General features: G+C 33.2%; 1 protein-coding gene across 2 annotated transcripts in view; it reads left to right on the top strand.

The window, feature by feature from the left end:
* Positions 1-27,967, top strand: part of LOC113397386 (protein O-mannosyl-transferase TMTC1-like) — a 177,858-nt gene that overhangs the window by 126,584 nt on the left and 23,307 nt on the right. For both annotated transcript variants that reach the window (XM_026635702.2, XM_064217539.1), the window contains exon 3: positions 26,826-27,003. In XM_026635702.2, coding sequence (XP_026491487.2) covers positions 26,826-27,003 — 178 coding nt within the window. The remainder of the gene's footprint in view (positions 1-26,825; positions 27,004-27,967) is intronic.

Genomic DNA, 27,967 nt, shown 5'->3' with positions numbered 1-27,967 from the left:
AAATATTTTCGTGTGGACTTATAATATCTACTAACAAAAATGGAGCCATCAACTCTCAGGTACAAAGCTAATTTAAATTCCGAAGTGGGTATCTCACAATTCACCCAAGGTTGTCAGATAGATTTATTCTCACTTACGTGAGCTCAACGCGAGTTACACGGTCTTCCCGATAAGGGCTGGATGAAAAGTTGGTGAAGGCTGCATGAGGGATGTACTCTTTACAACGTAAATGGTAGCAGTTTATCAGGCAGGCTGTTTTATATCCGTGATGTCGAACGTGCGTGTTCGTTTACGACGCTAGTACGAGTATGAATGATGTCAGAACGTCTCCAAAAATATGATATGATTTATCGTCAAATGATGTATTGATTTGTTCAGACCAGCTTTTACGGAACATTTTCAATATTTTGTTGGAGATAATTCTTGTTACAATTAAGGCTCAAAATAAAGTAACCGTAACACTCTCAGAGCTGTGATAGATTAATTTTAGAACATTACGATATTAATTATCAAGATTTATTCAGCATTATTGTTATACTGTTAACGTCTGTCTTTGAAACCAGATATATGGATAGTGACCTTTAAATAAATGTAATCTTGAATATATTTATGTGCAAAAATAATAATGTTATTTTTTTCATACTGATTTGTTTATTATATTTATATACATTTCTTCCTGTTTTAAGTATCGATATCTGGAATAGATATTTAATTTTATTATTATTGTTTTAAATTTCCATGAAATGCAAGAAAGAAATAATATCTTACAAAATATTATACAATATTGTGTACCTAACCTTACCTTAAAAAGGGTCTTATTAAACCTTAAAAGAATGATATCGTATATACTAAAACAGGGCTGTCCGAAGCACGACAGCAAATACGAATATTACATAGAGATACAGTACACTGATGAAGTAATTTTAGAATTCGAATTGAGGCAATTAAAAATTATAAAAATATATTTAGTATTATGAAAAAAATGTAAAGTACTTTACTACTAATTTATGACTCGGCAGTTCGTCAGTATTTTTATTGGCCCGGGAAAGCACATGGATGTAACAGCCCTGTTCTAGATCAACTCTAAGGATACCTTTTATTCCAAAATATGAAAGATTTCTCAGGGGATAGTATATAAACTAACTCCATTTTCAACATTCACAAGAGAGAAGTTATACACTTTGAATACATTACAATAATTCAAGAGCTTAATAAAATGTAAGAGTTAGAGTCTATATAGTTCTATTGTCAATCATGGAACCATTTCTTTTAAAGTACTGCTAATAACGTCTAACTTATTTTATTTCTTCAATCTTGTAAAAGCTGCGCAACGAATTGAGTTTGTATCGTGCGAAATTCTTGAATTATGCTTGTAGAACTAATACAGAATCTGATTGTCTCTTCGGTGTAGTGGATAGCGTATAAATCTGAAGGCCCTCCTGAGCTCTGGGTTCGGGCCCGGGGTTGGATTATGCCATTGAATTTCTTTCGCGAGTTATTTTCAGCTTGGAGGTGTTTCATTACGAACCGGTAGTATATGTATCACGTACAATAAATAATTACAATGTTTCCGTACTTAAATATTTTCACTTTGACATATTAAAATATAACTAAGCCGAGATGACTCAGTGGCTAGAGTACGTGAATTTTATCATGATGAGGGTTCAAACATTTGTGGGGAGAGGCACACTGAGATTTCATTCCTGTTTATAATTCATCTCATGTTTGGTTTTCGAGGAGAACATTTTCAAGAAGACGTCGTGACTAATTTCAGTTAAATGCCACACATGTATCAACTAACCGATGTTGGAGAATAAGCTCTTAAAATCTCCCTCGAAGGGAGGGCCTTAGACCAGGATAATATTTACATACTGTTCCTTTTACTTTACAAAATTTACACAATTTTTTTTATTGCATTGGTTGTCGGACGCGCGTGTGGGCCACCTGATGGTAAGTGGTCACCACCGCCAATAGACAAAGGCGGTGTAAGAAGTATTAACCATTCCTTAGATCACCTATGCGCTACCAACCTAGGGAACTAAGATGTTATGTCCCTTGTGCCTGTGATTACAATGACTCACTCACCTTTCTAACCGGAACACAACAATACAGCGTACTGTTATTTGGCGGTAGAATATCTAATGAGTGGGTGGTACCTACCCAGACGGGTTTGCACAAAGCCCTACCACCAATTACAATATTCAGTAGGAAATAGTTTTACTATATCATTGTAAATTAATTAATATAAACATGCTTGAAATTAATATACAGTGTACGCCTCTGTGATCTATTCTGTAACCTTACGCGATAATATTACCCCTATTGTGTAAATGGCCCATAAATATCAAAAAATGTAATACCTTAACAATTGTGTTGAGATTGTTTTGTACTATTACAACAATAGACTCAAAATGGCACGCCTTTTTACTTGGTGGTAGGGTTTAAGGTACTATCCATTAATCAGATGTTTTCCCACCAAACAGCAATAATTGTATTGTTGTGTTCCTGTTCGAGGGGCAAGTGAGTTTGGATAACTATAGGCACGATGGCCATCACATCTTGGTTCCCAAGGTTAGTGGTACGCGATTTAAGGAATGGTATATTTCTTACAGTTTCAATGTCTATGAGTGGTAGTGACCATTTACCAACAGTTTGTTAATTTGCACGTCCGCCTACCTATGCTATAAAAAAAACAACATAGCATACTAGATCACAAGATTAATGGCACATTGATGACGTAATTGATGGCGAATATTTCTTATAATGGCAATGTCAATGGCCGGTGGTGACCACTTCAGGAAGGCCATTTATCCGTTTGATACAATTGCTATATTTATAAAAAAAAATCCTTTTGTATGTTGAAGTATGAAACTTTTGTATCAATTGTTGTGTTTTACTTTTAATACTAACAAGCGTACACTTTTTTACAGCTGTTACTCAACTACATAGGTTTTATAATTCGCATATGAGGCGATACTTTTACTGGATCCCAAACAACGTTTAAATATTTTTAGCTGTAAAATAAACAAAAATGTTTATGGAATGTTTTTGTGTGAAAATTTTACAAATTAGATAACTAATTATGACGATAACACGGGAATGAAAAGATCGCCTTTTTATCGGACACATTTGGTTGAAGGTACAAAAATATTTAATATAATACTATAAACGTTTTACTATAAAGACAATTGAACGCGATTATTTCAAGGACAACCAGTCTAAATTGAAACTTATTTTCATATTAAATAGCCTTTTTTATAGAGGTATTATTTAGAGCATACATTAACACTTTATGGCATGATATATTACCAAAACATAAAGCGAATGCATCCGGTTATAACCAGCGTATAAATTAAATCGTTCACCTTTAAGGGACAGTGATGTGATTATTCATAAAAAGCTAATATAAATTTTAAAATGATGCTAATATAACCAGTTTATAATGACAGTGATGTTAATTAAACCCATTTGAATATGTATAATCTAACATAGTATCTAGCATAAATAAAGACTTCAAGAGCATCGCAAGTCATTATTACACTTCGCTCCTCTCAGGAACACGCATCGCGTCATGCATAATGTATATGCAGCGAATAGTTATTACGTTGAACATAACGCTGCAGAATATTATAGTATTCCGCATACGGAGACATTGATTGATATTCTTTTAATCATTTTAATATAGTGACATGTTAAAATTAAATATGTAGCGACATAAAATGTAGTGACTATATAATATACTCGTCATCAATAAATGATACATTACATTTTGTTTTGGTAGTATTATGATTACCATAATAAATAGTATATTCGATTATTATACAATTTATCTGTTAGTAAGCTGGTTTTATGGTGTGAAGATAATTAAATCATACTATTGAATATTAAACAATTTCATTTTCAAATGATATTCAATAATTAAAGTATTCGGTAGACGTTTATAGTCGCACGCCTAAAGACAACTTGGAAATAGTTTTGTCAGTAGCTTCTAATCCCGCTGCTATACGGGTCGCTAGGCTTATAAGCCTATGCTTATCATATGGCTGATTGATGAGCTTGATATAAAAAAATCCTTATCTCATGACTACGGGCTGAGATGGGGTGCATCAATTAATTATATAAGCATCATAAAATTACAGCAATATGAAAATTACAATACGAATTACAGGATGTATAATGTCTTATACGATATTATTGAGACTTCACTCAAATGTGGTTACCATAGAAGCTTATAAGCAGTGCATTGTCGTTTGCAGGGCTTAAGGTGAATACGAATATATTACGAAATTTACTCAGTACTGGGTTCTAAGAACAATTCGCATCTCACTAGTGAGATGTTGAAATCCGATTTTCATACGCGATTTCTTCGTGTGTATGTTATGTCGATGTTTAAACATAATATTTATTATAATTAATGCCTGATTCTGATATTTCAAGTTCTTAATCAACGGAGAGTTACGAGTTTGTTTCTAAGACTAGCTCTACAGAGGTGACATTCAGAAATATTGTTTTAACATTATTTACTCGTGGAATACATGAATAACTCATTTCTCCTTCAAACATTAATTATTCTACGACCTTGGGCTTAGAGTGTATTAACTATTAATGTCAATTGCTCGCAACTGTACTTCCCACGATACAGACGAACGTAATTTTGTTTTAATTTCTTCGTTCTACACATGCTAGGCAATTACTTTAGGCACTTAAGCTATAAAATACTCCATTAAAGTAATCTTTTTTAAGCACTTTTCTCACTATATTACATAAAAAATTATCAAGCTATTATCAGTTCGGAATAAAGATTCAAATGAGAGGAATCACCAAGATAATCAGTGTTATCGATCTTTATCTAAAAAACCGTTTGCTCTGATTGACTATCAATGCACAGGCGAAACTACTGAGTCTAGAAAGCTGATTTATGTGATAGGTAGGCGGACTGGCAGATAGGAAATCTACCTTGGGAGCTAAAATGTTATGTCGCTTGTGCCTGCAGTAACGCTGAATTCACCCTTCAAACCGAAACACGACAATACTAAGTAAAGTTGTTTGGTAGTATTTGGAACATATGTTTATTTTATAACACAATTATTTTCTAAGAAAAGATGTTTGGAAATTTTAATCTTAAGGGAGAATGGCAGCGATGGCTGTGTATGAATTTTACCTGTACGAATTAATTAGCTTGTCAGAATCATATGTCCCAAGTCTTGCATGGGACGTATGATTCTGGTTTTGGATGGTTGGATTCTGGATGGTTTTTCATTACATTTCAATTCTTATGTTTATAACTTTTTAAACAATATGCCTTGCAAACAAAGGCCTGCTTAAATATAAATACTATGGTAATTAAGTTTACGAATTTAATAGACATAACTACCGACAAAAATCGTACTTGCCAATATTTTCTCAATCTCAACGTCGCACTGTGACTTAGCCTTTTTATCTTAATCATGTTTTTTAAAAAAAAAATCTCAAAATAAACGGTGTACTTGTATCTATATAAATTTATCATTTTTAATTAATCTTATTGGAAGAGGATTTCACGCAATCAATATTTCTTACAGCGCCTTTGTCTATCTGCGGTGGTGACCACTTACCATCAGGTGGCCCATAAGCTCGTCCGCTAACCAAAGCCATAAAAAAAAAAAAAGAATTACTTTACCAATGCAAGACCATGTTGGACTAGTTCTTAGTAAACTTTCAATGTTTTCGTATAGCGTGTAATTGTACTCGCTGTTTTAATTTCAACTGGGTCGTTGGAGCGACTTCATAATGCTCCGAGGCTAGTTCTGGTTAAAGGAAATTAACTTATCGGTGTCCAAGTGCTCGGATAAAGCTTTAGGAAAGCCTTTAACTGCGACAACAGACGTTATCTCGGGGACTGTTTTTGTATTAATGTTTTTCTAGCGAATACTTTTTTTTTGTTCGTAACTTTTTCTGAGCCAAATATATTTGTGTAAAATTTTAATCAACAGCTCTTATGCTTTTGAGTATTTGCTTTTGTGACTTTAGTAAGACATTTTATTTTAACTTCATATTTATTTAAAAGAGCTGGGATGAGTCAGTTGTTAGAATAAATAAATCTTAACCTAAGATTTTATATCAAATCCTGACAAACACAACGAAGTTCCCCTGGTTTTGATTTGTGTTGAAGTTGAAAAATTCACCGCTAGGAGACCTGAATTTGTGAAATAAAAATCTGCAACAACTATCTATGTGCGCAAGAGAAGTCTCAGTCTAGCAGTGGGACATATTCGGAAGAAGAAAAAGAGTAATGGCTACCCTACGAGACTTTGACCTCTTTCTCTCCGTCGCGTTCTATTATAACCGACTTAATGTACCATTATTTGAACTATTTTTTTGTTATTGTTTGAATTCAAAGATTGTTAATTTATTCCATTGCGTCTGTTATTTAATACATAATGTATAGTCAAAGGAATTTCGTTCCAACCGTGTGTCCCACGACAGATCTTTTTACTCTTTAGCCTAACCAATTTAGTTGTGTTCCAGTTTAAAGAATATTCAGTGTTATCCAAAGTACAAAGTATGTAAAATATTAGCTCTTTTGTTTAACAGAGCCGTGCCCTTGGAAGTGCCAGTATGAATGTGCGAAACGAACTATTTACGTTTTTATTGTATTTCGATTTGGTCAATTTAATATATATTCTAAAATTATTCATTTTATCATTTACGTAATAAAAATGAAGTTAATTTCGAAAGCAAATAGTTTTAGTCGGTTTTCAAATAATACGAAAAAAAAACTTTTGTATGAGCAAACCTTTACTTGGAACGTGCTACCATATTTATCCAAATTAAGTCATTTTCATTAAACTTCCTGACCTAAATATATAATTATTAAAACATATTTATACGCAATTTACAAGCAACATTATATTTTTTTTAAATTTCAACTTCCTTGAAAATTAAATGTCCATAAGCTGACTTAATTATGAGTAAATTTGATTTCGGAACTTCGAAGGAGTTTTAAAAATGTTCTAAAAAATAAGTCCATTGCAGAACAGGGAATAATAAGCGCGTTGTTCTTTTGTAAGCGACCCTGTCAGCAGCGAAGCCGGTCAGATGTTGAAATATTTTCTTCATGGCCCGGGGCGGAGGCGGGCACGACCGACGCCTTAATTCCCAGGCCTTTTTACATCATGTTGAGACAATAGCTTAAGTCCAGGATGAGGCTTTTTGTTCCAATATGAATAAGCGGTGGATATAAAAAAATACGAGAAGGACTCGCGTTATTAAATCGTTTGGAACTTTTGAATTAACAAAAAGAGTTTGTCGTTATTGTTTGTTTTTAAATATTTTTTTGTTGATTTTTTTTTAGATAAGATCGAAGCGTTCATTAATTGCTTTCGACCATTTCTGTCCTGATCGTTTCAAGCACGAATCGATTAACGTTAATGATAACAAAATATGTCTTTATATGGTTTTTTTCTTATTTCAATTCGAATAAACAATACTGTATTTTATTATTATTTATTATTTGATTATGAATATAACGTTTAATAAAGTATTCTTATTGTCTTTCTCTACTCTTATAGATAAAAAATGATTTAACAAGATAATTAAAATGTAAAGATACCACCGGAATTTAGATGATAACGTAAACAGCAAGACAAGAAAATCAGTAGTTACTGTTTATCAACTTAATAATCTAAAACTAAATGTACATATATATCCTAATGTCATACCAACCGGAAATAACATTGTAATGTCTATGGAATTTAACTATATTTTATAGAAGGAAAGAAAGATTTTTTTTTTTAAATAGTTCACATTGGAGACAAGTAATACAGCGATAACATTAAACATACATATGATCATGAAATGAGTTACTTGACGTACGTTACGAGCGTATAACGTACATCCATCGAAGTATAAAGTTGTTATATATGTATATATATAAACATATATGTGACATAAGAATAAAATAAATATTGGACAACATCACATACATTACTCTGACCCCAATGTAAGTAGCTAAAGCACTTGTGTTATGGAAAATCAGAAGTAACGACGGTACCACAAACACCCAGACCCAAGACAACATAGAAAACTAATGAACTTTTTCTACTTCGACTCGGCCGGGAATCGAACCCGAGACCTCGGAGTGGCGTACCCATGAAAACCGGTGTACACACTACTCGACCACGGAGGTCGTCTAAGAAGTACATATATGTGAGTGAATTCACTAATACCCGCCCCTCCACGCACTTCAGCTGTCTGGACCTTAAGTATTTCTATTTATTTGTTTTTTTTAAACATTATCTATTTTCTTTCTCATTTAATTTCACACTAATTGTCACCCACGATTACGTTTGTATTTTATTTGTTGGCTATCAGGTCTTTTCATAAAAAGCTACCTATGTCAACCAAATTTCAGTCCGTGAAAGAGCAACAGACAGACAGAATTAGTTCATTTATAATATTGATGTAATAGATTTCTACAGAAATAATTTTTAGTACTAAAATATAATAATCAAAAAGCCGAGATGGCCCAGCGGTTAGAATGCGTGCATCTTAACCGATGATTTCGGGTTCAAACCCAGGCAGACACCACTGAATTTTCATGTGCTTAATTTATGTTTATAATTCATCTCGTGCTCGGCGGTGAAGGAAAACATCGTGAGGAAATCTGCATATGTCTAATTTCAACGAAATTCTGCCACATGTGTATTCCACCAACCCGCATTGGAGCAGCGTGGTGGAATTTGCTCCAAGCCGTCTCCTCAAAGGGAGAGGAGGCCTTAGCCCAGCAGTGGGAAATTTACAGGCTGCTAATGTATAATAATGAAATCAATTCAACGATACACTAAAAGACAACAATAAAGTTTAGAAAATAAGTCTTTAAAGTTCTTTTATAGAAGCATTTAAATCTTTAATTTCTGTAGGCAGCACAAGAAGGTTTGTTGTCTTACTACCAAAACAGTTCTTTGCACTAGTAACTTCAGATTTTTTTCGAATCTTATTCGTCTCGGCCCATCAAAACATAAGGGCAGTGTTTTGCATGATGTAACCAAGCCAGCCACTGTCACTCGTCAGGGTAAGGATCATTTGTCAACCGGCGCCACAAAGTTTTCAAACACATTCGCGCTCCACTGGTTACATTTGCGGCGGCCGCTTACTTTGCTTTGAAAAATTGTTTTGTCGGTAAATACCGGTGTTAATATTACCATAAGGACGTGATCTATGACGCTTTTATTGAGTACTTGAACCAACTTTGGCACGCTAAAATAAATTCTGATTACACTAGCACACATGATACACCATTTTAACGAAATCCATACATTTTGTGAATATTGTTCTAAAAATATGTTAAGAAAAATGAATTATACTAATTGAATTGAGGTATGTTTTTTGTGGTGTACGTAAGTGGATAGTTTTTTTTTATGGAAAAATCCAAAGAGAATGATAATTTTGATTACAACTTAAATTGCCAACTAGAACGCGAAATCTAGACAACTATAATCACGATATTTGTTTTTTTTAATAGACATTTAATTCTACAAAATAAAAAGTTTTCCTTATGGTACAAAAATTATTATACCGGTACTAAGTACAAGTATTTTATATTTATTTGTTTATATTTATTTTTCAATACAAATGAAGAGCAGTTTTAATAAAGATAAAGGCTAGTAAGGTTCTCCTCTTAAGAAGGCTTGAAGATAATGTGGGATAAGCTCCAAGCCTATACAACGCTCATATGCGAGTTTTTCGAGAAGAGAGTAGACCTTGGCCAAGCAGCTGGACATTTAGAGGCTGTTTTTTGAGTAATTTTGACTCGATTGACGTTATTGATATGATATTTTCCAATGAGATATTCAATTTGAACTTGTCACCTATTCTTATTTGCCAATGCAATAAAAAAAATGTAATATCAAAGCTTAAAGAAGCAGACGAGAATTCCCTTTGGCCTGCAGTGCTTTTACTAATACTGATTCACTCGCCAGCTGTACCGAAACATTGATTTTAATAGTCGAATAAGTGTTACTTTCTACGAAATGAATGTTCAGAACTCTGTATGAAAATAAATGATATTAAATACAATGTATTATTGATATGAAATATGACAAAACATATATTACTTAGTCTGACAACTATTGAAGAAGTCGAATAATTAATATTGATTTCACGCCATATAGTTCAAATACCTTCGAATATATGTCAATGAAGGTCAAAGACGTATGTTTGTAAATTGAACTAAATGGTTTAATATTTATATAGGGTGTTCTAGATTGTTAAATCCAAATTACTGTCATTTATTAAAATGTTTGTGTTTACGTAATAATATATATTCATAGCGTAAGCCAATTTTTGTCCCAGTGATTATGGGGACGATAGCAGCACATAAAAAATCGGTTGTGGTCTCATATTGAAGAGCTCCAGCCGTAGATGTGCAGAAAAATAACGAGGATTCTTGATTGTAATTTACTAAATTGTTACGATTTATCAAATAATTACTTTTAAATAGCGGAAAAACTATAACTGGTTAAGAAAAAAAAAATCGTAAACAAAATTAAAGTAAATTGTTTTCAACAAACTCCAAATCTACCTGAACTATACTATTTGATATTGAAAATTTCATTTAAAAGAGGTTTCATCATTTTGGCGCCAAATATAGGCAGTAAGAAATGACATCAAAATAAAACCTGTCATAAGTTTCGATATTCCTAAAATATCTTTTAATTAAACGCAAAGTTTCGCGAGAGACTGACTAGTAGATAATATATTGGGGTCAATTAAATTACGCTTATCTTCGACCTCGAGTGTGGTCTCTGTGCGGCCGAGGCATGTTCTTCTTTAAGACTATCTCACTAGTGCCTAACGTAGGCAACCTGTTAATCAGCTAAAACTCAGAACTCGGCCACAATGGTAAATGTCGGACCAACAATAATGGTTTCATAACAATTTTTCTAATTTACTATTGTAAATCGTCCTAGGCTCAATGTGGTTCATGATATAAATGAATTGAACTTTTTATCATTTAAATATAAAATAAACTGCTTGTTTGTGAATATAGTTGTGTGTCTAATTACTGTCGGTATAATATAATTTGATAACATGTATCACTTTCTTAGTAATGAGTAGATAATTTTTTTCCATTAAACATTACTTCCTAGACTATGATATGTATTATCAATACTAATTTATACTACAGTGATACTAGTTAAAGAGTGTTTACTCAAACCCAACAAGTTCGATTGCTGAATAGGAAAATGGAAAGCGATGTGATTTTTCATAAATTTTACTTTGCAATTTTAGCTTGTATCAAAATTAGCCTTGATTTTCAGCATCTTTCGCTCGTCCATGTAGATCATCTTATTTGGCTAAATATGATACAGACGAAAACAAAAAGATTAATTATGTTTCGAAAATGGAATACCGTATTCAATAAAAATAAAACAAATCATCAACATCAAATGGGGAAAACATAAATTTCCGTCGACATTATTATTGATATAGGAGCCAAAAAAACATTTCATGTAAACATTTGCTCATTTTGCTCGTTTTTTAAATGAGTCAGTCGTTTAAAAAACATTACACGGAAACCGTTGGATGGATTTTAATGAAACTTTGTATGATAAAATAAGTAAGATAAAATGAATTTGATAATTTTCAACGTAAAATTGCCATTGTCTCGAATAACTGACTATTTAAAAAAAAATTTGGGACAATTATTCTGAATGTGGAGGACAACTAAAGATTTTGATGCTTGAAAGAATGATGCTAAATCTTGATTTTCAGAGATTTTTTTCTTTTCATCACTGCACTTTTGGAACGAAGTTCGTTTCGCGGCTTATAGTAGCGTGAACTCACAGAAATCGTCACGTAAGAAAAAAGCGTTATGGCTCAAGGCAACCTTTTCCTATATTTCTCTCTGTATATTTTTAAATATTATATACGGTTTTATTTACGAAACTATTGCAATGTTATTTATACATATATTATTTCACACGGAATTTAAGCAAAAAAAATATATACTAATTATTCTCATATCTAGTTATTTAATTTAATTTTGTCTGTTATTTAATACATAACATAGGGCGAAATTAAATCCGTTACGTCGGGGTCCCAGCTCTCGTTTTTTTATAATCTCATCTTTATCCAATCGACCGTTACAAATGAAAAGCGAAATATGTCGCGCTGAAAATGCACTAATATCCATGCCGATTCTTACACACTAGTGAACTTTATTGCTGGTTAAGACTTACAAGTTAAATTTTACATAAACGAAATGATTATAAATATACCCAGATGATAACTGAAAAGAGCAAGCACTAATGCATATTTCGCGACTTTATAAAATGATAAAAAAATTTAAGAACATAATGACACGTTGAAAAGTCGTGAAGGTGTATTTTTAGATGGCTGCGCTGTCGCTATTTGCGGGAGTTCCATTAATCAAACATGTCAGTCTAAAGTAGGTAGTCACTGTCGTCTGAAGGGGCCATGGTAATGGGGCGATGTACCGTTTCAGGAAAATGAAGCATTTGACAATGCTCTGGAAACACATACCGTTAAATATAAAACTGGAGCTCGCGTAGTTTTCGAATTCGTTGATTTTAATTAGATACATTGAAGCTGGATTTTCTAATGCATATTTTGTATTCATAATTCATCTCGCGCTTGATAATGAAGAAAAATATTGTCAGAAACTTGCGTGTGTTATTATGTCTATACTAATATTGTAAAGGGTAAAATTTGTTTGTGTGTGTAGGTTGATCTACAAAACTATTGAATCAATTAAAAAAAAATATACATCGATGGACGATATAATTTTTCTTATTAATAAATTGCATCAGCGCAAAGCCGTATGTGAGTCGCTAGCATAAACTATAACAAGCCACTTTGAAATAGCGTAAACGATTAATCATAAGAAGTTCTCTTCGAAAGGAGATAAAATATAGCCGATTTTTGGGTTGATGATGATGATTAAATCTATTAAGAATACTCATTACATTTTAGTTTTATTTACTTAGATAAAAGATGATTAAAAATATAAGAAGCAATAATAAAGGTCAAATACAATGTCTGTAATATTAAGTGGTTATTGGACACTACTCAAACTGATTACTTTGTCAGTCTAGAGGTAGCGTTGTCCGTTGTTGTATATGACGTGAATCTCGGACTTACCAATTAAAAAATATTAAGTCAAAGGAGTCTTTTTCATAACCATTTTCATAAACATATTACACTAGTCTCGAGAATCTTAAAATCAAAATATTTCTTATCCCAGTACGCTCATAAAAGCTTTGAATCATCATGTTCCAGGTCGGAAAGTAGATTCTATCGAGTACTCTTTTCCACCATTCCAATTATAGTTTATGACTATAAAGTACTTAAATAATTCGATCATGTCTTTTGTTCCCGTAATGTCGAATTACCTGACTCTCCAGACTATAAGACCGGAGGTATAGAGTGTGTACACTAGTTTGCCCTCACAGTTCTACACTACGATAGCTGCATAGTTGGTTAGTCTCCGTTGGAATCCGTTGAGGTTTAAATAAGTCACTAGATCATTATTATTCTCGAAGGCAGTGTCGTTGCAAATCGAATACAATTTTGATTGCGTTTAACAATTTATATTCACTTAAATTATTTTAAACATTTTATCGTGAAAATGTTATGTATGTCATTGTTTTACTTGAATATGAAGTTCAGATTAAGCGTTAATTGGAAAACTCCATACACTGGATTGATCGACACGACCTTGTGCTTATTTTTAACCCGTTCGTGTGTTTATGAAGCCTATGTTTCATTTGATTATTCTGACAGTCGAGTACGTCAATGAATAATTTTAAATAAGGAACACCGGTGATTTTTTACATTCGCGTGGACGACATTCGATGACGCTGAGGATGAGGATGCTTTATCTCATTGAAAAAGGAGGCCGATTGGGAAATAAAACCTTTTTATGGTACAGTTTTTTAAACCTGTTTACAATAATATGACTGTTGTATTAATATTCAGTATATAAGACTTCAAAACGACAATTTCAGTACACTTGTTGGTAACATGATGCCTGATAATGAAATGAATTGCATGTCATGCAATTTTAGTTTTTATGGCACTTTTACCCCTTCTGTTAACTTCTTTCGCGAAAGATTGTCTATGAAAGTAAAATTTAAATTAAGAACGTAGTTCATTTCTGAATTTATGTGATAGTTTAAATAAAATTATTGGACCTTATATAGTCTAACGAATACTTTTATATTAGTGCCAATCGAATAACTATTTTCCTAAAAATCTAATATTTCTACATGAATTTCCCAATAAACTTTTATTTAAAATTCAATTGAATATCTCAAATTACTAACCAGTCGACGCTATAGAAATTTTAACTCTTTTCTATAAAAGTCGATACATCGATTTTCTTCTTACAGCAAGTATATTATTTTACGCGTTTATAGCGCCAATGGAACTCAAAAATTTAATTGAAAAAGCAATCAACGATGACAATCGAGTGTGGATGGTGCTTGAAATTGGCGTGACCACGCAGTGAAGGCTTTCATTTTTAGATTTTTCGCCTATATTGGCTGTTCATCGTGACACATTGGAAACACAGGAAACTCTGATTGGAAAGCATTTATTAACTTCTCGCATAATATAATAAAAGTTATTACTATTGGTCCGATTTTTGGATATCCGATTTTTGACGAATTTCGTAGTCCCGAGATTATGATCCTCTGTTTCTAGACGTGTACGCCTTTCGTTGTATGTTGTTAATTTTTCCTTGAATATTTAAAAATGATTATAAGGGTAATATTTCATTCGAAGATTAATACCGGGATATGTGTCTCTCTCCTATTGAGGAGAATATGAGAATATTTGAATCACCGTACTGATCTAATGCATTTACATAAATGATAATGGTTTTCTCACGATTTTACTCCACTGTCGAACTCGAGTCAAACACAGGTTCACACCCTCAATCTTTAGCTATGATTGATCTCACCACTAGTGGATATCGGCTCATATATTATTAATTATTTCTGGAACGATGTTCTTTTACGCGGCTTGCAGTAATGAACTGGCAGAAATAGACAAGTAAGTAAAAAGCGTTATGCGAAACAGGAGATATTTTCATCTCTTTCATTCTCTCGCTGTCTCTTTTTATAATATACGGTTTTGTATAATATTATTTAAACGCATTTTTTATTATTGTCTGGATGACTTTTTTGAAGATGGTTTTCACGTGTACAATACTGTAATACATTATTTTGATCTATCTTTTAGGGTTCAGCCCACGTTTGCAATTTAAGCGCAAAAAATGTGTTTATAGTAAATAAATTCATCACATCACATTAGAAACCTCTAAAATTATCAGTATTTCTCAACTATATAATGCATGTGTTATAGATACAAATATTCCTCTCGAATCACTCAATAAAAGAAAACCACATTAAAATCCATTGCGTAGTTTTAAAGATTTTTTTTAGCATACATAGGGACAGACAGCGAGAAGCGACTTTGTTATATACTATGTAGTGAAGGGAAAGTAACTTCGTTCCAACTGGGTGTCACACGATACCTCTCCTTATATTTAAATATATTAAATTATATTATAAGTATGTATTAATGTATAAAATTATAAATTATATATAAAAAACTACACAAAGAAGTGGATGCATATTGTCTTCTGACCTGATTGATGCTAAACAAGTTAGAAGTACGAAGTTCGATTTAAAAAAAAAAAACTTTGTATAAGAGCGTAATAAATCGTCACCGTTTTCCAAACTTTCGTTTTATATTTTAAATTCATAAGAAACGTACTGTCAAAACTCCGTACATAAACTTTTCCCGAACGTTACATTCGCAGTTGCTTTTTGGCCTGTTTCATTCCTGAGTTAACGCATGACTTAGTTTGAGAATAGTTGGCATAAATTAGCCATTTCGCTTGACTTTGTAAAGTGCTCCGGTACTTGAATGCCGAGTGGTATTTCGCTTATTCAAGTTTAGACTTTTATGAACTTATAATCGAGTTAGCTTCGCGAAAAATTCTGTGAGCAATATTTAGGAACAATTTATTATTTAGGTCAATAAATTTAACAGTTTGTTTTGTTGATTTGCTTTTCAATTTTATAGCAGGGTTTTTATAATAGCAGCAAAATCTGAATAGGCTTCTCTCCTTATATAATTTGTGGTTTGGTTAGAACACTTAGATTATGGTTTTAATGTTTAGTTATCTAAGACGTTCGAGCTCCCTTCGACTCAAAAGTTACTTCAGTGAGAAATTTTAAAGTGAAATCGATATTTATAATTAAACTTTTTAGCAAGCATTACATTCCATTGAACAAAATAATCTGGTTCTGTCACTGTATGACGTAATCATAAAAGTAATCCGAATCTTACCGAATACATTGAGCCTTCTATGTCTACAAATAAATATATCACGATAGATGAGCTATGCCATATTAGTAATTGTACGAGCCAGGCAGCGCGTACAGTGCTATGTATCGTCGCATAAGCATTTTCACATTATTTCATCAGTTCGTGTACGGCTAGCAATCACACCGCGCGCGCTCATATCATTATATCATATAGTTCGTAATTACTTACAATCAATATATCAATCAATGTATCAATCAATATCATATATCAGAGACTTTCATTCCACTCTACAATCAACTATCACTAAAAGGTTGTACGGACCGTACATCCTTTTACTTGGTCCTTCGAGCCGGATTTACAGGCAAAATAATAATACCAATTCATTTCAATTCAATTCAATTCATTGTGGTTTTGTTTAGCCTTGAACCCTCTAAGTACTCTGTTAGAGGGTTCAAGGTTGGGCTATTGTTTGCGGAGAGGAGGTAAAGTAATATCTCACTTACTATACATGGATGACTTAAAGCTCTTTGCACCTTCAGGTTCACAACTAATGGAGTTACTAAAGGTAACAGAAACTTTTAGTAATTCTATTAGAATGGAATTTGGAGTTGACAAGTGCGCGATTATGCATGTAGAGCGAGGAGAGATTATGGAATCTGACGGATTACAACTTTCAGATTCCATAAACTTTAGATCACTGTCCGCAAACGAATCATACAAATACTTGGGTGTGTCGGAAGCGTTAAGCATCAATGTGACCGACATGAAACAATCACTGCAGGAGCGTTTCTTTGGTCGTCTGAAAAAAGTACTCAAAAGTCTTTTGTCGGGTGGCAATAAGGTTCGCGCCTTCAATGGTTGGGTCATGCCGGTCTTGATGTACTCTTTCGGCATACTCAAGTGGACTCAAAAAGAACTAGACGCCTTGGATAGGAGAGTCCGTGTCCTGCTGACTGCATATCGGATGCATCATCCTCGGTCTTCGGTGATGAGATTGTATATCCCACGGAGATGTGGTGGCCGTGGCTTTTTAAATGCCAAGACCCTACATAACCGTGAGGTATACAAACTCAGGGAGTATTTTCTCCACACTGACTTGGATATGCACCGAGATGTAGTTACAATGGACAAGGGGCTAACTCCGCTCTCCTTAGGCAAAGAGAACTGGCGCAAACCTGTAGTACTAAGTACTGAGAACCGCAAGGGGGTATGGAAGAGCAAGGAGTTACACGGACGCTTCTATCGGGCCCTTCATGGACCCGATGTGGACTTTATAGCATCCGTATCTTGGCTACGGTTCGGCAACCTATTTGGTGAAACCGAAGGGTTTGTCTGTGCAATTATGGACGAAGTTATCATGACGAACAATTACCGGAAGTATATTGTGAGGGATGGCACGGTGGACATATGTCGGGCGTGTCACACTCCGGGCGAATCCCTTAGACATATTATTTCTGGTTGTTCTCGTCTTGCTAACGGAGAGTATTTGCACAGACATAATCAAGTGGCCAAGATTATCCATCAACAACTTGCACTTCGATACGGTCTTGTGGTATCAGAGGTACCCTACTACAGGTATGTGCCCGACCCAGTTCTCGAGAATGGTTGTATCACACTGTACTGGGACCGATCTATAATCACTGACAGGACTGTTGTCGCCAACAAGCCTGATATAGTGGTGATAGATCGGTCAGAGCGCCGCACGATAATTGTTGACGTCACCATCCCTCATGACGAGAATCTCGTGAAGGCTGAGAAGGATAAACAAATAAAATATCTTGACTTAGCTCACGAGGTTGTCGACATGTGGGATGTGGATACAGCAGTTATTGTGCCGATAGTCGTTTCAGCGAATGGCCTAATGGCCAAGAGCCTCGACCAACACCTTAAGAGGCTCTCGTTAGGCAGCTGGGTCAAGGGCCTGATGCAGAAGGCAGTACTCCTCAGCACGGCGCGTATTGTGAGGAAGTTCCTCTCTCTGGGGCCCTGACCACTGGTGGCTTGGACCTTGTTCCCGCCACTGGTTGGCCTCTGTATTTTATATTTTTAAATATATTTTATATATTTTGTATTTTATATTTAAAAATATATTATGCATGAGTGTAAATAAATAATAAATAAATAAAAATACCAATTCAAAATTGCGAAGTGAATATAAACATGTGCATCTTAAGTAAAGAGCGCCTCAAATACAAGAAAGGTTATCATGTATTGAATGGGTCTATATCGATTATTTTCTATCAAATGGCGAAGAGAAATGAAAAATCTCCATAATATTTTAGGAGTAATATTAATACATATATATGTATTAATATTACTCCTAAAATGTATATACATACTTGTGTTTACCAAGTCATTATACGAGTAAAAGATTAATTATGGATAACTTCTCTATAAATCATGACGGGAAATGCAATTTCTAGAAGAGGTAACATACTGTAATATGTTTTAGAAAAGATCAGTGGTGGATTAATAATAAACGAATATGTACTCGACGTACAAATTATTGAATGGATCAATGGGAAGCTGTCAGTATAATATAATTAATATAATTATGTTGAATAACTATGTATGAATTTATTAATAAATTTTGTAATAAAAACGGATGCACTCAAGTGCAACTGCAATCTTAGGTTTTACTGGAAGATTTACCGCAGTTCGAGGTTTAATTACTGTCTAAAATTATTATTTATTTATTAGCTATAAGCGAAACAAGAAACTTCAAACATTCATTGACAATATCATACTTGGTTGTAAATTGTAATCAAACCGCACCCCCCTTAACGAAGCCGACTTAGTTTCAAAAGTTTAATCGCTTTCGCGTGATCGCTATTAATATTTCTGTGCAGACAACCGGTTGCGGTAAAGGCTGCCTTCATTACGCTCAGTACTGAACCACTTAAATCACAACTGACCCTTGTTTTAAATACATTTTTAAAGCTTAGACTGGGACTAATACTAGTTAAACCGCTTAAATTATGTAGCAATATAATTATTCTTTTACTACACAAATAGAGTAAGGACAAGTCTGTAAGAAGCAACAAAAGTTGTTTTTTAAACAAATTGTAGTTTTGTTTACCCGACTAGCGAGTAAGCTAATGTTATATTTAATATTGTATTCAATTACCTTTTAAAGTTGTGTATTCTCTAGTTGTAAAATAGTTTTTTTTTTTACGTTTTCTATAATTCCACGATTGTAATGAATGAAAAGGACTCGCACGCACTTGCTTAAATAACAGTTTAAGGCTCTGCTCTGACAAAGAAGGGACGAGTAAGACAAATAGCAAGAAAACATAGATTTAGTCACTTACGAGGTTTCTCCGTGTAAAATTAATGTCGGTATGGATTAGTGTGAGTGAGTAAAGCTTATGCTTACAAAATGTTTTGGTGTGCGTGAGATGACTAAGTGTAAAGGCGGCAAAAAATTTTTTACCTAAGTTTATTGTATTAAAACGTCGATAAAATGACGTAGAGGTGCCTACAGAAGTGAACAGATCTAAAATTAATTTATTGTATTCAGATATAAAATTTAATTGAATATGAATGTAACGGAACCACAAGTTAACATACAATACGAAAAAAAACACTTGGAAAAGTCACGAACGCAAGTCTGACACAAAATGTTTCTCTTATGTTATTCAAATTCTTATGTATATTCAGGTTCACATTGATCACTTTGATAGAATCAGTGATAATCATTGGATGAACACGAGAAAGGATAAGCTTATAACCACAAGTTTCCGACTCCGCAAAGTCAATAAATCGTTCTTAAGGCAAGGTATCCGTTTCTATAATGAGGTTCCACAGATATTTATAACTTTGCCGATTTATAAATTAAAATCGTTTGTTACAAATCATCAATAAATAAAGCATATTATTTAAAAAAAAGATTATAAAAATCATAAAAAGACGTGGAGCTTGTTGGGATATATTATTCATAATTGTATTTAACTAATATAATGTATTTCATTTGTTGGAAAAGAGTAACTACTGAGTTTCTTGCCGGATTTCTCGGTAGAATTCATTGAGAAACGACGGTACCGTTAATTTTAATATAATTAAATAATTTTATGATTAAACTAGTTTTTAGTTTTAGTTCTAGGTGTAAAAGTAGTCTACGACTTTCCTTGGGCTGCAAGCTTTTTCCATTAAAAATTTTATCAAATTCGGTTCAGTAGTTAAGCCTTTATTAGAATAGATGGAGTAGATCTAATGCATGTCAAATGATGAATTTATAGAATCAGTAATAATATATTTGTAAAATGAATATTTGACATTTTTGAACGAATGACAGGATCCCTTAGTAACAAATATATCGCTATATAATCAAACATCTATGGATATATAATAAAAATATCTATGGATAGTTTTACTCTGAGTGATTATATTTTGTTAATTTAAATGTCCCTTTTTTTTTGCAATTAGAAAAGGGAAGCAGATTGAAGTATTTAATTACAAAAATATAACACGGATATTGATTTTTCGACACAGTATTAATAAATATTTGTGATCCTAAACACAACGTTATTTTAAACTGCGTCGGTAATCGTCGGTTAAACGCGTGTCTCTGATGAACCGAATAATTGGTTTATAAAGTTTGATCGTGTTTGCGTGATAATGGTATTATTATTTTTGCGATGATATTCAGTAAAGTTTAAACTTTCGCGATGTATACCTATCTCCATATACGTATATCTATCCGTCCATTATTTTTATATTATATTTGAATTTTACCAGTAATCATTATACTGGACAGAGTTTGGACAGATGAATTATGTAACGTAAAAATTTATTTATATAAAATTGATATCGGGTAATTATATAAATTTCATAAGACACATTTTACACGAACTGCTTCCTTATAAACTAGTATTCCAATAAATTTTATTAAACTTATCCGTGTTGCGACTTTGTGCGAGATTGTCTGGGGTTGGTACCAATCACTCACCAGTAAAGTTTTATTGCCAAACATCAATAATTTGTTCACTGCGTATTAAACGGATTCATTGCTGTATTTGAACGGATATTGGGTAATAACTGAAGGCAAAGTTTGACGAACATTAACGGCGTTATAAGTGAATCTCACTTCGCACAGTACCAACGGAATTGTTGAAGGTAATCGGTTATCAAGTGGTTCATCATAGCGAGCTTCATACATACTTTCAAAAAAAAAATTAATTACCTATATAAACAGGTTTACATAACACGACATTATTTTGGAAATATTCTTTTTTTTTTCATGAAATTCCTCTTTTAATGTTCATGACTTAAAATATTGGGGTGACCTTTCTTAAAGAAACTCTATTCTTAGGCGTTTTGCAATTTCATGATACATATAAAGTTCATTTAAGTAAAATAAATTAACAGCCTATAAATATCGCACTGCTGACAGCTGCGGACGTGGCTGTCTATCATTTTGAGGAGAAGGCTTAGAGCTTATTTTACCATGCTACTCGATACACACACACTTACGACACTTTTCTTCGCAGCTGAGCACGGTATTAATTATAAACATAAAATTGCTTACAGAATTAAACCGGTAATTTTTGTTAAGTTTCACGTGATCTATAAATGATTTTAAATGTTAACTTTGTCATTGTTTTGTTTGCTTTTGTAAATCAATAAAACCGTGCATTGAAGCAATAACGGCTTACAAATGGACGCCGTATCCACACTCGGCTTGTTAGATTCGATGCAGCAACCTAGATAGGACAGATTCAGGTAAACCCGAAGTTACCTAGATCGACTGGCACTACGTCCGCTTGATTGCTTTTTAATAGCTCTCACCCAGATATCGCTGGAACCTATACTGTTCTTTTAACTTGTTTTCAAAGCTATCTGGACATTGATGGCCTTGTTTTGAACTAATATCCCCTTTCAATCTCATATCGAGGGTTTTATATCGTATAGTAGACGTTATTTCCAATGTATTGAAAATGTGTCGTATTTCAAGGATCCTTTCTGGCTGTAAAATTTTATGATAGGCATAAAATGAGGAGTGAAAATTTCTATTTGTATGAATAGTCTTCGTTTCTTTTTCTACCTTTAATAATTTACAATTTCTTTGACGTTTGTCACTTCACCTTTAACGTTATCTATCTTTAATCTTCGAGATTGCTAATCTGCCAACGGTGTGGACATGTCGTAGGCATTGCAAATCATAAGAAAACCTATTTCTATAGATTTCTATCAATAAACAGCAAAAAATACTCTCTGTGTTGGTCTATCAGGGCCAAACCCTGATTGGCATTTTCTCTCAACCGAATTTGATGAAAGCTGGCAAAGGAAGGACTAGGCTACTTTTTTGCCTAACTCTTGGCGATCATACTAAAGCCCGAGCGAAACCGTACGTGACCATATGTGTTTGTTTGTTAGTATTTACTGCTGTGATATTTGCATGTTTGGTCGCGTGACGCTCGCTTCATGCTGTCACCGAAATCATTAATTTTGAAATAAAAAATACAGCGATGTGTGACATTTCGTGTCGCTAATGCTCACGATAAGGGATTCAAATTGTTCCTGTCATTATAATTATATCATACCGAAGCATGTCGCTAGCGGTATCTGGATAAGGTAATATGGACGTTTGCTGTAAACAATTAGATAATGCCTTATGTGTTTGATGCCGATTCAATGTTGACGTCACGATTTTTTTAATTTCATAGGAGTCGTACAATTCGTGCGATGCAGCTATTTTAATTATAATTATCAATATAACGTAATATTATAAATGCGAAAGGGATGGATGGATGTTTGTTTCTCTATCACGACAGAACGGCTAAACTGATCAGAATAAAATTAAGCACAGATATAGATTATAATCTGGAAAATCAAATAGGTTACTTACTTTTACCCCGAAAAATATACCTAACACGAACTGATGCTATTTTGTATTTTATTTTAAACATAAGAAATTGTTTTTAATTCAATTTTGATACCCCTAAGGCTACCTTTTCGACAGCGCCGTTTCCTTTGTAATACCGCAATATGTAAATACCTTAATTCTAGCGCTAATTGATGTATTTTACATCGATAATATTATAAAGACGAGGTTGGGGGAAATTTCATAAAAACACACACTCATTTCGGATATGAAAATCACTTAGGACATTTAGTTTGAGCTGAATCACCTAGCAAATAACGGAGACTTTAATCTGGGCGTAATAAAATCTTTATCCATTTTTTTAAAGGATTAATAATAAAAAAAATTAATGATGTTAAAGATTTTACCATCTTGTCATGTCAATAGACTGATTGGTGCATTTTGAATGAGTCATCTCATTTAGTACGTGGATCTTAACAAAGTTCAAATTGTGTGAAAAAATCTGCACGTATCGGATGAAATACTAGGTCCCAGATCTGTAGTGTACTAAATTTAAAAATACTTATTTAACAGCACATTTATTTACGAATGCTTTGGATTCGTAGGCATTAAAGTGATGTAACTTTATCGAATACAGTAAATTATATGTTGCAATCCCTAATATTATATTCTATCGGTTGAAACGTTGAAACACGGGAATAGGATATCAAGTAAAAGATAAGCGCATATAAGGAACATTATCTGCAACATTAACAAAGATATCCTACGTTTAATGCTTACTCGTAATATGCTCAAACTTATGGAACGAACAGATACATATATCCCGCCTCTGCAAGATCCTCATGTTGAAGTAAATCGTCTGGAAGGTCTAAGGCATAGTTTGTTGTTCAAGTCCCTAAAATACCTTCAACTGGTGATAACATTTGTTGAATAAAATTTAATATTAAATTGTAATTGTGTTCATAATATTTATGAAATATAATGTTAATCAATATAATAATACTATCGAATACCCCGTTATTCTATTCACTAGTACAAGCCGAGGTCCTTGATTCAAACCCAGGGTTGTAGGCCAATTAAGAATAGATTTTTTAAATACAAAAAAAAAAAAAAAATAGATTTTTAATATAATTTTTTTTTAATATTGGACAACATCATATTATACATTACTCTGATCCCAATGTAAGTAGCTAAAGCACTTGTGTTATGGCAAATCAGAAGTAACGACGGTACCACAAACACCCAGACCCAAGACAACATAGGAAACTAATGAACTTTTTCCTACATCGACTCGACCTCGGAGTGGCGTACCCATGAAAACCGGTGTACACACCACTCGACCACGGAGGTCGTCGCACCTCGATAAGCACTTTATACCGTTGATCCTATACCTAACTTCCCATAGATTGTGTGAAATAGTTCAAATAAGGAAGATTGCACTTTTTTTTTGGTATAGACTTAATCGTTTACCTAGTTAGCTATTGATTGCTGTGAATGAACTCCGAGATCCAAATCAGTTGAGAGAACGTAATCATTTTAATCACTCGTAAATATACAATTTCATATTACTTTCTAATCTACCACCAAGGAATTCCGTCACATTGAATTTGAATCATATATATAAAGGGCATATCATCTTAGAACTCAATGGCAGCACAATTCTGACTCTATAAAACTGGTTCATCGAAACGAGTATACGACAACGATATTTGTTAGTAAACTTACTTGTAACTGGATAATATCTATCCAGACGAGCTTGTAATGGTGCCGCAATTTCGTTCGATATTTGAAACGAAAAATATGTCAACAAATATACATACAATAGGTACATATTAAAAAAATAGGACGCATTCTCTTTCAATGTTCCATCAGAAATATTATCTAAAAACGTTTGTAAACACAATCACAATAAAACATTTTAATTCAGTAACATCGATGTGATTATTTAATTTATATCGAGAGTTTCCATACGCGTTAAGTCAGGTCGTTGTTATTATATTTGACACTATTAAAGCTAGCGTAACAGAAGCAACAAGCCAGCAAATAGATGGAACAAAAGTTCGTAAGCTTCAAAACAATTATCCCAGCCCTTACACCCTGTGCAAACTTTAACAATGCGACGAGTACTTCGCAAACAAGGCGAAGTTAGCGTCAGTAAGCTCATGCTATGCTTTAGTTTGTGTGCCGTAAAATATTTTAAAATGTCCTTTAATAGAATAAACAAACTTATGTCATAATTTAATGGTTTTTTTTTACACGACTGCCCAAATAAGGAGTGTATTTTTTTCAGAGTTTAAGTATTTATTTGAGCTAGCGTGATTTATTTAGCGATTATTTACCGTTGAAATTTGAGGTAATAAAGTGTATTTATTTGAATATCTTAATACGTTCAGAATATTTTAATGATAATTGCTTAGTAATAAGCAAACTGATCAGACATTCGAGTATTAATTATGTATCTCGATCTCAGACAAATTATATTAGGCAAAAATGTAATTGAATCGTTTTAGGAATATTTTCTAGTACGCTGATAACGTCTAGTTATTAATTTGTTTTGCTTTTTAATTCTCGTCTCGTTAAGTTTGAAAAAATACCAAATATAATTTTAGCACAAAAAAGTTATGGTAAGTAATATATATTTCCAGAAAATAAGATTTAAGTAATTTGAATTCATAATTATTTAATAAAGTTTAATAATGTAGCATTTCAATACAATATATACTTATATATTTATAGATATAGGAAAATATATATAATAGTTATTTAGCCATCATTACGGTTTTCTGAAAGAGATTGCTCTAAGCGATAATGGTGCCTCGTCAGGCTTTTGTTGTACTGTTAAACCTCATGATCTGTGAAGTTATATGCAACAAAATATTTAAACAAAATTAGTTAAAGAAAATGATTATATTCTCTTGGTTGAATTCGACTTCTGTGGCCACTCTCAAGATACACTAACCGAAAGTAAGTAATCAAAAGAGTACTTACTTTCTATTTTCTCGATCTTATAATCCATCGAATTTGGTACAACCGGAAAGAGTTCGATGTTCAAAGGCAGGTTCTATGTGGTTTTCAGTAGTGTAGCATCTGAGCGTCGAAATTGCGTTACTGAGAATTCTTCTAATCATATGGTTTATCTTATTAATTATTATTTATTATATAATAGTTTAAAAATGTATTATATTTCTTATTTTTAATTATTATGCTTATGTTTAATTCATATTTTCAATAATTACATTGTGTAATATGATAATGCAGGGTGAGACTACCTGTAAGTAGTAGAACTTTTGCCTATAAAATTTTGAAATGTAATTTTTTATTTTTTGTTTTGGTTGTGATATTGTATCTACTGTTGGTTGTCCTAATGAAAATAAAATAAAATAAAACAATCGGACGACATTATCGCAATAAAAAAAGTTTTTTTTGTTACTTAATTACTATCCATCAATACCGATCTACTCGAATATTACAACCAATATAAAAACTTTAATTTGACCAAAATAATATCTGATTACAAAAGCAATACACCTATACTATTATTAATTCGAACTTTTATTAAAAACGGTAACTAAATAGTATATAATATATATTTATATACATGAAACTGATCGAATATAATATCGAAAAGTAAAATCAAATGTATTCTTCCTTTTTGTTTCAGACTAAACTACGCTCTGGCGGGGTTAAGGCCGTGGTGGTGGCACGCTTGTAACGTGTCTCTCCACGCCGCGTGCTGCGCACTCGTCGCTCGTGCGTGTGTCACCATAGCACGACTGCAACGGCCATTTGCAGCATTAGCTGCCTTGCTATTCGCAGTTCATCCTGTACACACTGAGGCGGTACGTGTCTATATTCACCGGTATTGAGACGCAGGAATCTCAACGTCTTAGCGTTGTGATATATTCATTCCACTTTGTCATGAGCTTGACTGATTTTAATGATACCCAACGTCCAACGTAGACAGAATCCTAAGTCGAGGTCTGGTCTCACGGGAGGCACCCTTAGGATGCGCGTACCTTGAGCCCCGATGTTAAGCATCAGGCTTGAGTAATTTAACTCGCCTACCCGTCCAGTGGCGCTGTAGAGGCCATTAGGGCCAACAGTAATAAATTCTAATAAATGTTATATAATTCCACAGTGCTTGGGATTCTTCATTTGAATTAGTAATCATTAAAATTAACTATCATAAAATGTCGTAGTGTGATAAAACTTATCATTAAGATTGAAGGGTCCATATCACCTTTTGTTTTAGATGTTTTATTGTTATTATTTTTTTGTCTTTTTTTTATGATATCGTTAGGCGGACGAGCAAATGGGCCAACTGATGGTAAGTGGTCACCACCGCCCATAGACAATGGTGTTGTAAGAAATATTAACCATTACTTACATTATCAATGAGCCACCAACCTCGGGAACTAAGATGTTATGTCCCTTGTGCCTGTAGTTACACTGGCTCACTCACCCTTCAAACCGGAACACAACAATACTGAGTAGTGCTGTTTGGCGGTAGATTATCTGATGAGTGGGTGGTACCTACCCAGACGGGCTTGCACAAAGCCTTACCACCAAGTAAAGCAATTTGCACGAAGCGGTTATATATAATTCAATCTGTCGAAATGTCCACTAGTTAGCTTTTTTTTACTCGTATAAAGGATAAACTCTTACGAAAACATTGCATAGTACAATGTTTAAAAATGATTGTGTTCCTTCAATTACAGAAGACCGCAAAATGGTGTACAACAAATTAACATAGATCTACATACATTTGTTATTTTAGACAATATTATGCAAATGTTAATATAT

This window comes from Vanessa tameamea, chromosome 3 (assembly GCF_037043105.1).
Source record: "Vanessa tameamea isolate UH-Manoa-2023 chromosome 3, ilVanTame1 primary haplotype, whole genome shotgun sequence".
Classification (NCBI taxonomy): Eukaryota; Metazoa; Arthropoda; class Insecta; order Lepidoptera; family Nymphalidae; genus Vanessa; species Vanessa tameamea.
This window is presented reverse-complemented; position numbering and strand designations above follow the sequence as displayed.